At 43.3% G+C, this 14,369-nt stretch overlaps 1 protein-coding gene across 12 annotated transcripts in view; it reads right to left on the bottom strand.

Annotated features, from left to right (window-relative positions):
- Positions 1-14,369, bottom strand: part of EVA1A (eva-1 homolog A, regulator of programmed cell death) — an 82,734-nt gene that overhangs the window by 31,589 nt on the left and 36,776 nt on the right. For 5 of the 12 annotated variants that reach the window (XM_059942386.1, XM_059942384.1, XM_059942383.1 and 2 more), the window contains 2 exons: positions 5,429-5,461; positions 3,540-3,662 (listed from right to left, as the gene is read on the bottom strand). The exons of 3 other annotated variants lie outside the window; for them this stretch is intronic. Coding sequence is in view for 1 of the 9 variants with exons in the window: in XM_059942395.1 (XP_059798378.1) it covers positions 5,429-5,461 (33 nt within the window). In the remaining 8 variants the exon portion in view is untranslated. The remainder of the gene's footprint in view (positions 1-3,539; positions 3,663-5,428; positions 5,462-14,369) is intronic. 4 more of the 12 variants (XM_059942395.1, XM_059942393.1, XM_059942387.1 and 1 more) reach the window with 1 other exon arrangement.

Raw genomic sequence — 14,369 nt, 5'->3', positions numbered from 1 at the left:
TTGCAATTGGAATTATTGGTTTACTGAAGAGACTTCTTACAAGTCCTTATTACCCTGGTACCTAGCATGGTGCCTGATGAAAGGAGGTTCTCAGTAAATTCTGGCTGGCTGAAAAACAGAAAGAGCAATTAGGCATGAGCTTTGTATGCATGAGTAAGTTCCAGAGAGTATTTCTGAACAGGTCTTAGAGTGAACCACTTTGAAGACTAAAAGGACACCAGGGCTGACTGGTTCTGAGTGGGGTGCCAAGCAGGGTACTTCCTCAGGACTATGAGAGGACCACATGCAAGACAGAAGCTTAACCATGGCACAGAAATTCTTCCTGCAAGTCTCTCCATGCCCCAGGCACTAATGGAGAGGGTTGCAGGAGCCAGAGGTAAAAGAAAGGGGGACAAAGAAGGCAGGCTGAGGGTCAGGAAAGACAACTGCTGGTGAGCCATCCTATAGAGTGACCAGGAAAACCCCCTATGGTCCATGTAGCACAAGTCAACGTAGAGCCGGGGTCAGTACACCTTTATAACTTTACTATAAAAGGGCTCTGAGGGCTATATACTCTCTGCCTCAACTACTCAACTTTTGTCATCATGGTGTCAAAACCACCACAAACAACCATAAACGAATGAGTGTGGCTGTGTTACAACAAAACCTTATTTTCAAAAGTAGGTGGTGGACCCAGATTGGTCCATGGACCATACATAGTCTGCAGCCCTCTGGCCTAGATTCTTACTACTCAAATTGTGGTACAAGGACCAGCAGGATTGACATCACTTAGGAGCTTGTTAGATCTGCATAATCTTGGGCACCCAGACCTTTGGAATCAAACTCTCATTTTGTAAGATGCCCAATAGAGTTTGCAAAATGCTCTGCCTGACCTCTGTGATCCCCTTCAGCCTGAGCACTCAGATATTATAACAGCATAGGCTTAGGAGGAGTTTCACTTAATGCATCGTTTATAAATCTGATCTAGGGTAGGAAGGCAAGTCCTTCATGAGGACACTGAGACAGAGGGCAGGACTCAGCATATGAGATTCTGTTCAGGGCAGCTGCCAATGAGATAAGGTCTGCAGAAGTAAGATAAGTGATGACTCCCAGAGCCAAACTCTATTACCAAACCCTCTCCCTGAGCCCTCCCTTAATAGTGATGAAACAACTCCAGGTAGTTCTAGACACTTTCCACTGGTGATTTGCCCTGTAATTAAAACATTTCTGCATCTCCTACTGTGATGGTTAATTTTGAGTCAACTTGACTGGCCACGGGATGTCCAGATTAAACATTATGTCTGGGTGTGTCTATGAAGGTGTTTCCAGATAAGATTAGCAATAGGTGGACTAACTAAAGTAGATTGCCCTCCCCAGTATGAATGGGCATTATCCAATCCATTGAGAACCTGAATAGAACAAAAGGCAGAGGAAGGAGGAACTTGCCTCTTTTTTCCTTCCTCACTGCTGAATTGGAGCATCACATCTCATCTTGTCTTCTCTGGCCTCAGACTGAGATTTACACAATTCGTTCCCCTGGTTCTCAGGCTTTTGGACTTGGACTGAACTACACCACTGGCTTTCCTGTGTCTCCATGTTGCAAGGTTGTGTATGGCAAATCATGGGACTTCTCAACCTCTATGATTATGTGAGCCGATTCTTCATAATAATAATAATCTATTGTTATATATTTATGTAAAAGTATATATATATATATTTGTTTCTGTTTCTGTTTCTCTGGAGAACCCTAATACACTTAACCAATATAAAGGTAAGGAGCATGAAGAACTCATCCACCTACAAGTGAAATTTTGTGCTCTAGTCCTCAAGGAAATTCCTTATCACTGGTTAGTTCCTAAAATAGTGATCCTCAACCTTGGGCAGTGTGCTCCCCAGGGTACAGTTGGTTGTCACAACTGCAGTGGAGGTTGATATTGGCATCTAGTAGGAGGCAAGGATACTGCTAAAATCCTACAATGTATAGAACAGCACCCCCACAACAAAGAACTATCTGGCCCCAAATGTTAATGCATCAAGGTTGAGAAACCCTGTTCTAGAACAAACATCATTACCTCATTGATCAACTTAAGAAACTCTCAGTGTTTGTGAACCTCATGCACATCACCATTACAGCGAGAAAGGTGTCAGAGAGAGGTCTGCTTGGCAGCTCCTAGCGGCCTTGCTCAGGACACCACAGGTCCAAGCTCTGGGCCACCAATTCAATGTTCCATGACCAGAAGTAAATAGACTTGGGGAGAACAAATCACATCAACCAAGCCCTCAAGAAAATACATCAGGGGACTTCCCTGGTGGCGCAGTGGTTAAGAATCTGCCTGCCAATGCAGGGCACATGGGTTCAAGCCCTGGTCCAGGAAGATCCCACATGCCGCAGAGCAACTAAGCCCATGCACCACAACTACTGAAGTCCGCGTGTCAAGAGCCCGTGCTCTGCAACAGAGAAGCCACTGCAACAGAGAAGCCACTGCAACAAGAGAAGACACTGCAATGAGAAGCCCATGCACTGCAATGAAGAGTAGCCCCCTCTTGCTGCAACTAGATAAACCCCAAGTGCAGCAATGAAGACCCAATGCAAAAATAAAATAAATAAATTTATTTTTAAAAAAAGAAAGAAAAAAGAAGATACAACATCAACCAATACCAGTTTATTAATTCATAACTGGAGAGCCACCTGGCATAAGATCTAGATCAGATTCTCTTCTAGACAAGTTGACCCTGGGGATTACCTTGGCTAGGGCAGAATTACAACTAAGCAGCCATATATTTTCAAAACCAGGGTTTTCTCCCTGTGATTATCCATTAGATTAATCCCACACCATTCTAGGGGAAAATTATGTCTAGAGAACACTCTAGGGCCAGTAAACCAGCATTGCAGCACACTTTCTTTGGACAGCACCTACTAATTCTTATATTTCTCACTCTTTGACAGCTTTCTTTCATCTATGATCCAAAGCTCCTTCACCTAATTACTGAAAACCTGTGGCACAATTGAAGAGACAGCTTCTTTCCATCACCTACCTCTCAGAATTTTGTCTTCCTGTACACATGCTGGCCTCCTGATGAAGATGACAAGCTGGCTTATAAGCACCATCTCTTAAACTGAATGACTAATTGCATGCATTGTATGCCATTTTCACTGGTTTCCATATTACAGATAACTTATTTCCCAGTGCTGCAAATTCATGTTCTCTGGAACCTTGAGTCTACCCACCTATACTGAGTGTAACCACTGGATATACAAAATGAAGTATGCCTGGTGATAGTACATTTCATCTTATATTTCAGTAGCAGCAGTGCGCATCCCTGGTATATAAGCCATCATGCAGATGACTATCTCATCACACGGTGTGCAAAGGTTCGTAAAAAAGTCTTATTATCAGGACTTCCCTGGTAGTCCATTGGTTAATACTCTGCGCTTCCAATGCAAGGGGCGCCGGTTCAATCAATGGTCGGGGAACTAAGATCCCACGTACCAGGCAGCACATCCAAAAAAACATAAACGAAAAACAAAACAAAAAAAATCTTATTATCCCCTTAGCTACCTGGGGAGAGGTGTACTGTTAAGAGTAGAGGAGTATCTGGTTAGAATGGTTCATCCTTGGAGATGCTAGTATCAGACAGTAGAAGCTCTGAAACTTGGTTGGCCTCAGTTGGCTTCTCAAGCTCTGAAAGAAAAGAAAAATGGCCTAAAAAATATCAGAGAGCCATCACATGGCTGAGAGATCACATCATGCCTTAGACCTGGTGTTGTTATGAACTGCTTAGCAGAGAAACCTTGGTGGTCTTTGCCTGGACCCCTGAAGATATGAAATAGCATTCCCTGAAAAGATAAAGTCCACTGCCAGAGTTTAATCTGGAATTTGAACCAGACAGCCAGAGAAACCAACCTCCCAAGGTCAGAGCAAAAAGGGAAGCTAAGGGTAAAAAATCAAAAGATGTATGCTTCCTCTTCCCTCCTGTCAGCCAAAACCCACAAAATAGCTACAGTGGTTCCTGTGTGGCTCCTCATCAGTGAAGTTTGCAAGCCAGCCTCTCTGGAACAGGAAGCGAGGAATTTTAGTTTCCAGATAGTAATGCCCAGATGGGCCATGAAATGAAGTCTCATGCAGCTCTGTGGGCACAAAAAGCCTGGACATGCTGCCAAGTGGATTCCCACAGCCTGTATCTTCCATCAAGAAATCTCAAGGCCTCTGTTCAACCCAGCTAGAGAAGCCACCAGGGGTCTCTGAAAGACCTAGATTACACACAGCTCCTTTAGGTTGCCAGTTTCATTTAGAATTGTGTAGAAAAAAATGAAATCAGTCACAGAGGTCCCAGAGCCCTAAGCAGTCCCCTTGCTCCATGCATACACACTCATTCGTCATCACTGCTTCCTGACAGCTCCTGCAGCATCCGACTTTTGCTTATTTATTTACATCTTTACTTATCCCAGCTGCCTCTGCCTCACAAAGTATTTGTGGCATCCTCCTATCTCCATTTTACTGGTAAGGGCAAAAAAGCACAAGATCAGTAGTTCTTTAGAGACTCATGCAACAAAGCACGGAATCAGTTCTTTCAGTCCCACTCTCTCTCCACTCTACACTAAAGAAAACCATGCAAGGACTGACCTCAGTGTGGTCACATGGAGTCTGAGATGCAAAAGCTTGAATGGAAAAATAACTCCCAGGGACTTCCCTGGGGACTTCCTTTCCCCAGTGGTTAGGACTTCGTGCTTCCACTGTGGGGGCACGGGTTCGATCCCTGGTCAGGGAACTAAGATCCCACAAGCCACGCAGCATGGCCAAAAAAAGAAAAGAAAAATAGCTCCCACCTCACAGGATGGTAAGAGGATACACATGGCCCTGGAGAAATGACTGAGCAGAGCGAAACCCTGGCTTTCTCTACAGGACTGATAAACACCTATGGATGACACATCCAACATGCTAGCCTACCAGCTGTGTAGCTTCCTTTGCTCCACCAACCCTCCCCTCCAACCCACTGCAGTAAACCATTTCCAAGGACATATCCTGGACTTTGTTTTCGCTTAGAAAGGCACCACCTCTGAAGTCTGGGCTGTGAGCTCCTTAAGGGCAGGGACCACCTGGTCTCCATTCTTCTCTTTGTTCCTAGAGCTTCCCACAGTAAATGGAGAAAGCCGATGTTCAGTGACTGTTGGATGAATGACTCACACTCAGAAATCCCACTCTTCAACCAGATCTTTCTGTCTTCCTACTACTCTCACCCCTAGAATCAAAGTAAATGTGCTCTCCAACCTCTCTGGTTCCTCAAGCTTCTTATACTCTCCAGCTCACCCAGTTAAGTCTCATCCTCCATTCACTTTTCTCTACACAGCCTGGCTACTATAACTACACTACACTTGGCTCTTACCAGGACCTTTCTGCCGCCCTCCCACCATCCCCAGGCGTAGCCCCAAGACCGCTCGAACCCTCACCTGCCAGCTTTCTTGTCCAAAGGCTAAGTGTTTCTGAAAAAAAAAAAAAATCATTCGTATTAGCACCATTGTAAATGTTTGGTTTACACCCTCAGTGAGGCCCTTATGTTGCTAGGAAAACTTCTAAGTCCCTTGCATTGTCCTTTCTCATTTCCAAGAAAAAATGTACCAAACCACTACCCCTTTCTTTTAGCCCCCTTCTCCATCCTCACCCTTCTTGTGCTTCCCATCTTCCCAGAGGAAACAGCAGCCAACTTACATGAACTGTAACTCCCTTCTCTTCCATCTGATCCTGACTTTCCTCCTACATTTCTCTAAGGGAGTTTTTACCTGTGCTTTTGATCAAATCTTTTCCTCCTTCTTCCTATAAGATTTCTTGTCATCAGTGATTCATCTTTCTTTTACCTTTCTTGTTTGACTGATCTCCATCTCTATCTATACAGAGGTAGGCAGATAGAAAGATATACTTTACTATATACTATTCACACAGAAAGACAGAGAGAGAAGGAGAGAAAGAGAGATTATATATGTGTATAATTCTCTCTCTCAAACTTGCAGTTTCTCTCTTTCTCCTTCCCTTCTCTCTCCCACCTCCGTGTGTGTGTGAGGTATGTATATATGTCATATATTTACATATATACACACGAGATGTGTTTATGCAAAAACATGCATATATGTGCACATACATGTATGTATACACACACGTCTTTCTCTTTCAAACATTTTCTCATTCTTTCCTAATCACTGTCAAAATCTCTCTCTTTCAATTTGCTGGTCTTATCCACAATAAACTTGCTTAATTGCCCTCGCCCTTTTAAAAAAAATTTTTTTTTTTGGCTGTGTTGTGTCTTCGTTGCTGTGCGCAAGCTTTCTCTGGTTGTGGCGAGTGGGGGCTACTCTTTGTTGCAGTGCACAGGCTTCTCATTGCAGTGGCTTTTCTTGTTGTGGAGCATGGGCTCTAGGCACGCAGGCTTCAGTAGTTGCAGCATGCGGGCTCAGTAGTTGTGGCTCATGGGCTCTAGAGCACAGGCTCAGTAGTTGTGGCACACAGGCTTAGTTGTGGGATCTTCCTAGACCAGGGATCAAACCCGTGTCCCCTGCAGTGGCAGGTGGATTCTTAACCACTGCACCACCAGGGAAGTCCTGCTCTCACCCTTAAATTACCTTCCCTTTATTCAGCCTCCCTGCTAAACTTATACTTCCTCTCTCCATTTTTTTTTTACCACCATTCAATCCTTAGGGATCTCATGTCCCATCCTTCTCCATTTATGCTGCCTAGCACAGTGCCTGAGCACATAAGTTCTTTAAAATAAATTCTGTCATGGATATGAGTCAATGTTTTAGACACCTCTGTGATCTAATGTTTGACTCATAGTGAATGCTTCCATTGACTGAATGAATCTAAAAATGAACAAACATGGTTAGTGAGAGAGATCTGCAACCTAGCTAAGCAAACAGAATGAAGTATAAAAGCAATGTAAGTTAAGTGGCGTGGGTGCAGATGGGAAAGAGTAATTAATTCCAATAATAGGAGAGCAGTGGGCAGAACTCATAAAAACTTCATAGAGAGGTAAGATTTAAATTGAACTACTGAGTATTAATTTAATACAAATTATACTAATAACTCATATTTATGGAGACCCTCCTCTGTAACCAAGCAATGCTTTATGTAGAATATTTAAGAATATTTAATTTAAGAATATTAATTTATAACAATCCTGTGTCATTATTATTCTCATTTTTCAGATGGGAAAATTGAGGCACAGAGAGGTAGTACTATACAAGATCACTCAGCTAGAAAATATTGGAGATGGAATTTAAACTCAGGCAGCCCATCTCTAGTGCTTTTAACTTCTAAACCATACTTCCCAGAGTAAAGAAATGTGCTAGAGACAAAAGAAATAATGTGAGGTAAGGTATATGGCATGTCTAGAGCAAAAGAGTAGGCAGAAGGATTTACTAGAAATTAAAGATAGAAAGGCAAAGTTGGAATTGGACCTTGGAGGATCTGCAGTGCCTTACAAAGGAAATGGAATTTTATTTTATGAACAATGTAATTAACAGAAGGGTGACATGGTCAGTTCTGCTCCCTAGGAAGAAAACACTGGCAGAAGTGGAGGCTATGTTGGAGAAGTCAGAGATTATAGATTACAGTCTGAAAGACTCACTAGGGGTTAACTCAATAGTCCAGGTAAAGGATGAAAGTACCTGAAACCAAGATGGCTGAAATAAAATGGGGATGAAGCTGCTGAAGAAGTCAGTAACCCAGAAACCAAACCTAACAGTTGTAGACCAAAACAAAAGAAAACAAAGAAAAAACCACCAAATGCATGTTCTCTAGTCAAAAGACCAGTTAAGGGACGGTCTAGTGAGACAGAAAACTCTTAGACAATAACTACTCTACCCCAGCCAAACACCATAGGAAAAACTGTGGCCCCAGCTTACACCCATAACAGCAAAGGCTGAGTGGGGAGCCTAGACTTCCATCCTCAAGAGACTAAAAGAAGACACCCCAACGTCCCCATCAGAGTGGCATTAGAGAAGACCAAGTAGGGACGGGAACTTTCATCCCAGACAGCTGGTAATGAGCCACTCTTCCTGGCAATATCAGTGGAGAACACACAGGACGCCTGGACTTCAACCCCACCCAGCTCTTCTCCCTCCCTGCTGGAGTAGTGTAATAGGAGGCCTAGTGAAGAGTCAGGACTTTCACCAACCTCAGTGGTTAGAAGCCCCACCATCACCAACATCATGTCAGTGGAGACCACATGGGATCTGGAACTCTCATTCTCACCCAACAGTAATAAGAAGCCAGTCAATAGATGCCAACACCAAGATGACAGAGATGTTAGAACTATCTGACAAGGATTCTAAAGCAGTCATGATAAAAAACACTTCTAACAGCAATAATGAATATGCTTGAAATGAATTTTAAAAAATGGAATGCCTCAGCAAAGAAATAGAAAGCCTTAGCAAAGAAATGGAAGATATAAAGAAAAAAATGAAAATTTTAGGATTGAAAAATATAACCAAAATTAAAAACTAAGTAAATGAGATCAACAGTAGAGTGGAAAGGACAAAGGAAAGAATCAGTGAACTGGAAGGAAGTACAATAGAACCTACTCAGTTGGGCAATAGGGAGAAAATAGATTTTAAAAAAATTGAACAGAGCCTTAGGGACCTGTGAGACTATAACAAAAGATCTAACATTCGTGTCATTAGAATCAAAGAAGGAGAGGAAAAAGGCAGAAATGAAAAAGTGTTTTAAAAAATTAAGAAATAATATCTGTAAAATTCCCCTATTTAGGAAGAGATAAAAATCTACAGATATGAGAAGCTGACCAAATCTCAAAAGGATAGACTCAAAGAAATCCATGTCAATCCGAAGGATCAAGATGGCGGAGGAGTAGAAGGACGTGGAGTTCATCTCTCCCACAAATGCATTAAGAAAACATCTACAAATGAAACAGTTCTCACAGAACACCTGCTGAACACTAGCAGACCGCCTCAGACACCAAAAAGTGCAAAAAGAATCCCTGTGTAACCAGGTAAGATGAAAGAAAGAAGAAGGGAAAAGGAAGAGGAGAGGAAGCAGGATGGGACCTGCACCCCTAGCAGGGAGCTGAAGATGAGGAGAGCTTATTGCATCTGGGGAAGCCCCCTCACCAGTGAGGAGATCACCTGGGACAGAAGGGGAGCTTCGGGGGCTTGGAGGAGAGCACAGCAACCGGTCTGTGGCAGGAAGGACAGACTGAGACCTACCCAGACGGTCCATGCCACAGCCCTGCATGCCCCAGCCTGAGACATGTGTCCATCAGTGTGGATGGGGGCTGGGTGCTAAAACGTGGGGTTTGGGGAGCAGACCCGGGGAGGGCACTGCTGTTGGCTGTGAGGAGACAGCCTGAGGGGATGGGAGTGAGGAGCTCTGCAATCTGGAATGCTCCTGGAGGAAGCCTGGACCACGATAGAAGAAAAGCACCATTGTTGAGTGACGTGCAAAGGGCAGGGTCGCCATTGCAGCCTCTCTCCTCATGTGCTGGCCTTGCCTCCACAGGCACTAGGGAGGGCTCACGCCGGATCAGGCTCATACATCTCCGGCCATTGCCTCCTCTGCCCCCACCCCGCCTGGGTAATTTGCTTACCCCAATCGCCTGGGTGGCCCACTCACCTGGAGTGCTTCCTCGGGTCCCTCCCACCTGACAGGATCGTGTGCTCTGGCAGCCTCGGGAGCAGAGGCTGGTGGGTGGCCCACACTCAGAGGTGGGGCTGAAACAGCAGCTGAGCCCCAGGGGTTCTGTGACTAAGGAAGAAGAGCTGAAATCTCTCCTTGTGGCTGTGCAAATTGCGGAGTTAGACCTCCACAGACAGCTTCCTAAATTCAGTGTCTGCAGAACATCCAAATGGACAAGTGCTCCTGCAGCTGAGACGGGTCTGGCTTTAGGACCTGTGGGCTTTATGGGCACATACAGGGGATGAGCAAGGCCAGAGTCTGAGCTGCCTCCATAGCAGGTCCAGGTACACAGTTACTGCAGTCCTGAGACCTGACCTCAGTGGATCTGTGATGGTGGCCTGGTGAAAACAACACATGAGAATCACCAGGGCCTATTGACGGCATACCCACAGTTAAGGTAGGACCGAGAGCAGTGCCAACAACAATGTACCTTGTGTGCCTACACAACGAATGAAAGGGGACACAACAGAGCACACTCACAGGTAAACAGCTACAGAGGAGGAATATTCAGTGGATTCTCTCCCAGTGGGAGTGCTCCAATCCCACCTACCTCACACCGAAGATCAGAATCACAGCTAAGAAACAGATCTGGGGTCCTCTACTCCAAAAAGTAAGGAGCAGACCACACCCCTGACAGGGCAGTGACAATCACAGAGCAAAAGGGAGGCTGCACTCCATATCCAGGGCAGGATCTGGCCATGACAACACCAGTCAAACCTCTTATTCAGGGGGATAACAGCCAGCATACACTGAGGAAAGAGATGGCAGTCATCCATACTAAAACCAGACCTTGGACCAAAAAAAATTTATATATATATATATATATATATATATATAAAACCAACGAAGGCTACATAAGGACCTTCCCATATAAAAATAGCTCTCCAAGACAGTTTGAGGGTCTGGCATCAGGAGGGAGAACCCCCAGAGCATTTAACCTTGAAGGCCAGCAGGGCTTGAGTGCAGGAGCTCCACAGGGCTGGGGGAAACAGAGATTCCACTCTTGGAGGGCACACACAAGGTGTCAACACAAAGCAGTACCTCCATAGGAACCTGGGTTACACCTACCTAGGGGTCTTGGAGGGCCTCCTGGGGAATCAGGCATTGGCAGTAGCTCACTGCATGGCAAGGGGACTGGTAGCAGAGGCCCCAGGGAATATTAATTGGCATGTGCTCTCCTGGAAATCCCCATTTTGGCACCAACACCTGGCTCCACCCAACAGCCTGCAGGCTCCAGTGCTGGAACAACTCAGGGCAAACAACCAACAAGACAGGAACACAGCATCACCCATCAGCAGACAGGCTGCCTAAAGTCATAATAAGCTCACAGACACACCAACACACACTGCTTGACATGGCCCAGCCCACCAGAGGGACAAGACCCAGCTCCACCCAACAGAGGCAGGAACCTGGCCCTCCCACCAGAAAGCCTGCACAAGTCCCTGGACCAAACTCACCCACCAGGAGGCAGACACCAGAAGCAAGAGGAAATATGATCCTACCACCTGTGGAAAGGAGAACACAACACAATAAGTTAGAGAAAATGAGATGACAGAGGAATATGTTGCAGACGAAGGAGCTAGGTAAAAACCTACAAGAACAACTAAATGAAGAGAAGATAGGCAATCTATCTGAAAAAGAATTCAGAGTAATGATAGTAAAGATGATCCAATATCTCAGAAAAAGAATGGAGGCATGGATCAAGAAGATACAAGAAATGTTTAACAAAGACCTAGAATAACTAAAGAACAAACAGAGAGGAACAATATAATAACTAAAATGAAAAATACACTAGAAGGAATCAATAGCAGAATAACTGAGGCAGAAGAATGGATAAGTGAGCAGGAAGATACAATGGTGGAAATCACTGCCACAGAACAGAATGAAGAAAAAAGAATGAAATGAAGGCTGTCTCAGAGACCTCTGGGACAACATTAAATACATCAACATTCGAATTATAGGGGTCCCAAGGAAGAAGAGAAAAAGAAGGGCCTGAGAAAATATTTGAAGAGATTATAGCCAAAAAATTCCCTAACATGGGAAAGGAAATAATCACCCAAGTCCAGGAAGTGTAGGGAGTCCCATACAGGATAAACCCAAGGATAAACATGCTGAGACACATAGTAATCAAACTAACAAAAATTAAATACAAAGACAAAACATTAAAAGCAACAAGGGAAAAGCAACAAATAACATATAAGGGAATCCCCATAAGGTTATCAGCTGACTTTTCAGCAGAAACTCTGCAGGCCAGAAGGGAGTGCCATAATTTATTTAAAGTGATGAAAGGGAAAAAATATAACCAAGAATACTCTACCCAGCAAGGCTCTCATTCAGATTCAACAGAGAAATCAAAAGCTTTACAGACAAGTAAAAGCTAAGAGACTTCAGGATCACCAAACCAGCTTTATGACGAATGAAACAGTAACTTCTCTAGGCAGAGAAAAAAAAAGAGGCCACAAGTAGAAACAAGAAAATCACAAATGGGAAAGCTTACTGGTAAAAGCAAACACACAGTAACAGCAGGAAATCATCGATACACAAATATGATATCAAAACCAGCAACAGTAAGAAGACAAGAGTACAAATGCAGGAAATGGGAATTGCATTTGAAATTAAGAGACCAGCAACTTAAAACAACCTTGTATAAATAAAGACTGTTATATTAAAACCTCATGCAAGGGACTTCCTTTGTGGCACAGTGGTTAAGAATCCGCCTGCCAATGGAGGAGACATGGGTTTGAGTCCTGGTCTAGGAAGATACCACATGCCACAGAGCAACTAAGCCTATGTGCCACAACTACTGAGCCTGTGCTCTACAGCCCATGAACCACAACTACTTAACCTGCATGCCACAACTACTGAAGCCTGTGTGCCTAGAGCCCATGCTCTGCAATAAGAGAAGCCACCACAATAAGAAGCTCATGTACTGCAATGAAGAGTAGCCCCTGCTCACCGCAACTAGAGAAAGCCGGTGCACAGCAACAAAGACCCAACACAGCCAAAAATAAATTAATTAATTAATTAAAAAAAAAACTCTTGGGAAATGCAAACCAAAAAACTACAATAGATACACACACAAAAAAGAAAAAGCAACCCAAACACAGCACTAAAGATGGTCATCAAACCAAAAGAGAAGAGAGCAAAGAACAAAAGAGGAAGGAAAGAAAAAAGACCTGCAAAAACAAACCCAAAACAATTAAGAAAATAGTGATAGTAATATGCATATCAATAATTATCTTAAATGTAAATGGATTAAATTCTCCAACCAAAAGACACAGACTTGCTGAATGGATACAACAATAAGAACCATATATATGCTGTCTACAAGAGACCCACTTCAGACCTAGGGACACATACAGACTGAAAGTGAGGGGATGGAAAAAGATATTCCATGCAAATGGAAATCAAAAGAAAGCTGGAGTACCAATACTCATTTCAGACAAAATAGACTTTAAAATAAAGACTGTTACAAGAGACAAGGAAGGACATGACATAATGATCAAGGGTTCAATGCAAGAAAAAGACATAGCAATTCTAATATATATGCACCCAACATAGGATCACCTGAATATATAAGACAATTGCTAACAGCCATAAAAGGGTAAGTCAACAGTAACACAGTAACAGTGGGGGACTTTAACTCCCCTCTTACACCAAAGGACAGATCATCCAGACAGAAAATGAAGAAGGAAATACAACCCTTAAATGACACATTAGACCAGATGGACTTAATTGATATTTATAAGACATTCCATCCAAAAGCAGCAGAATACACTTTTTTCTCAAGTGCACATGAAACATTCTCCAGGACAGATCACATCTTGGGTCACAAATCAAGCCTTGGTAAATTTAAGAAAATTGAAATCATATCAAGCATCTTTTCCGACCACAATGCTATGAGATTAGAAATCAATTACAGGAAAAAACTGTAAAAGACAGAAACACATGGAGCCTAAACAGTATGTTACTAAACAACCAATGAATCACTGAAGAAATCAAAGAGAAAATCCAAAATTACCTAGAGAAAAATGACAATGAAAACAATAATTAAAAACCTATGGGACATGGGACTTCCCTGGTGGCACAGTGGTTAAGAATCTGCTTGCCAATGCAGGGGACATGGGCTCGATCCCTGGTCTGGGAAGATCCCACATACCATGGAGCAACTAAACCCATGTGCCACAACTACTGAGCCTGCACACTAGAGTCTGCAAGCCACAACTACTGAGCCCACGTGCTGCAACTACTGAAGCCCATTTGCCTAGAGCCCATGCTCCACAACAAGAGAAGCCACCACAATGAGAAGCTCACACACTGCAATGAAGAATAGCCCCTGCTCACTGCAACCAGAGAAAGCCTGCAACAAAGACCCAACACAGCCAAAAATGAATTAAATAATTCATTTTTAAAAATAAACAGACCCTATGGGACACCATGGCAAAAGCAGTTCTAAGAGGGAAGTTTACAGCAATACAATTTTACCTCAAGAAACAAGAAAAATCTCAAATAAACAACCTAACCTTGCACCTAAAGCAGAGAAAAAGAACAAAACCCAAGGTTGGTAGAAGGAATTAAATCATAAAAATCAGAGCAGAAATAAATGAAACAGAGACAAAGAAAACAAGACAAAAGATCAATGAAAATAAAAGGTGGTTCTTTGAGAAGATAAACAAAATTGTTAACCTTTAGCCAGACTTATCAAGAAAA

The sequence above is a fragment of the Balaenoptera ricei genome, chromosome 13 (assembly GCF_028023285.1).
Source record: "Balaenoptera ricei isolate mBalRic1 chromosome 13, mBalRic1.hap2, whole genome shotgun sequence".
Classification (NCBI taxonomy): domain Eukaryota; kingdom Metazoa; phylum Chordata; class Mammalia; order Artiodactyla; family Balaenopteridae; genus Balaenoptera; species Balaenoptera ricei.
Note: the sequence above shows the minus strand (reverse complement) of the source record. Positions and strands in the feature narration are given on the sequence as shown.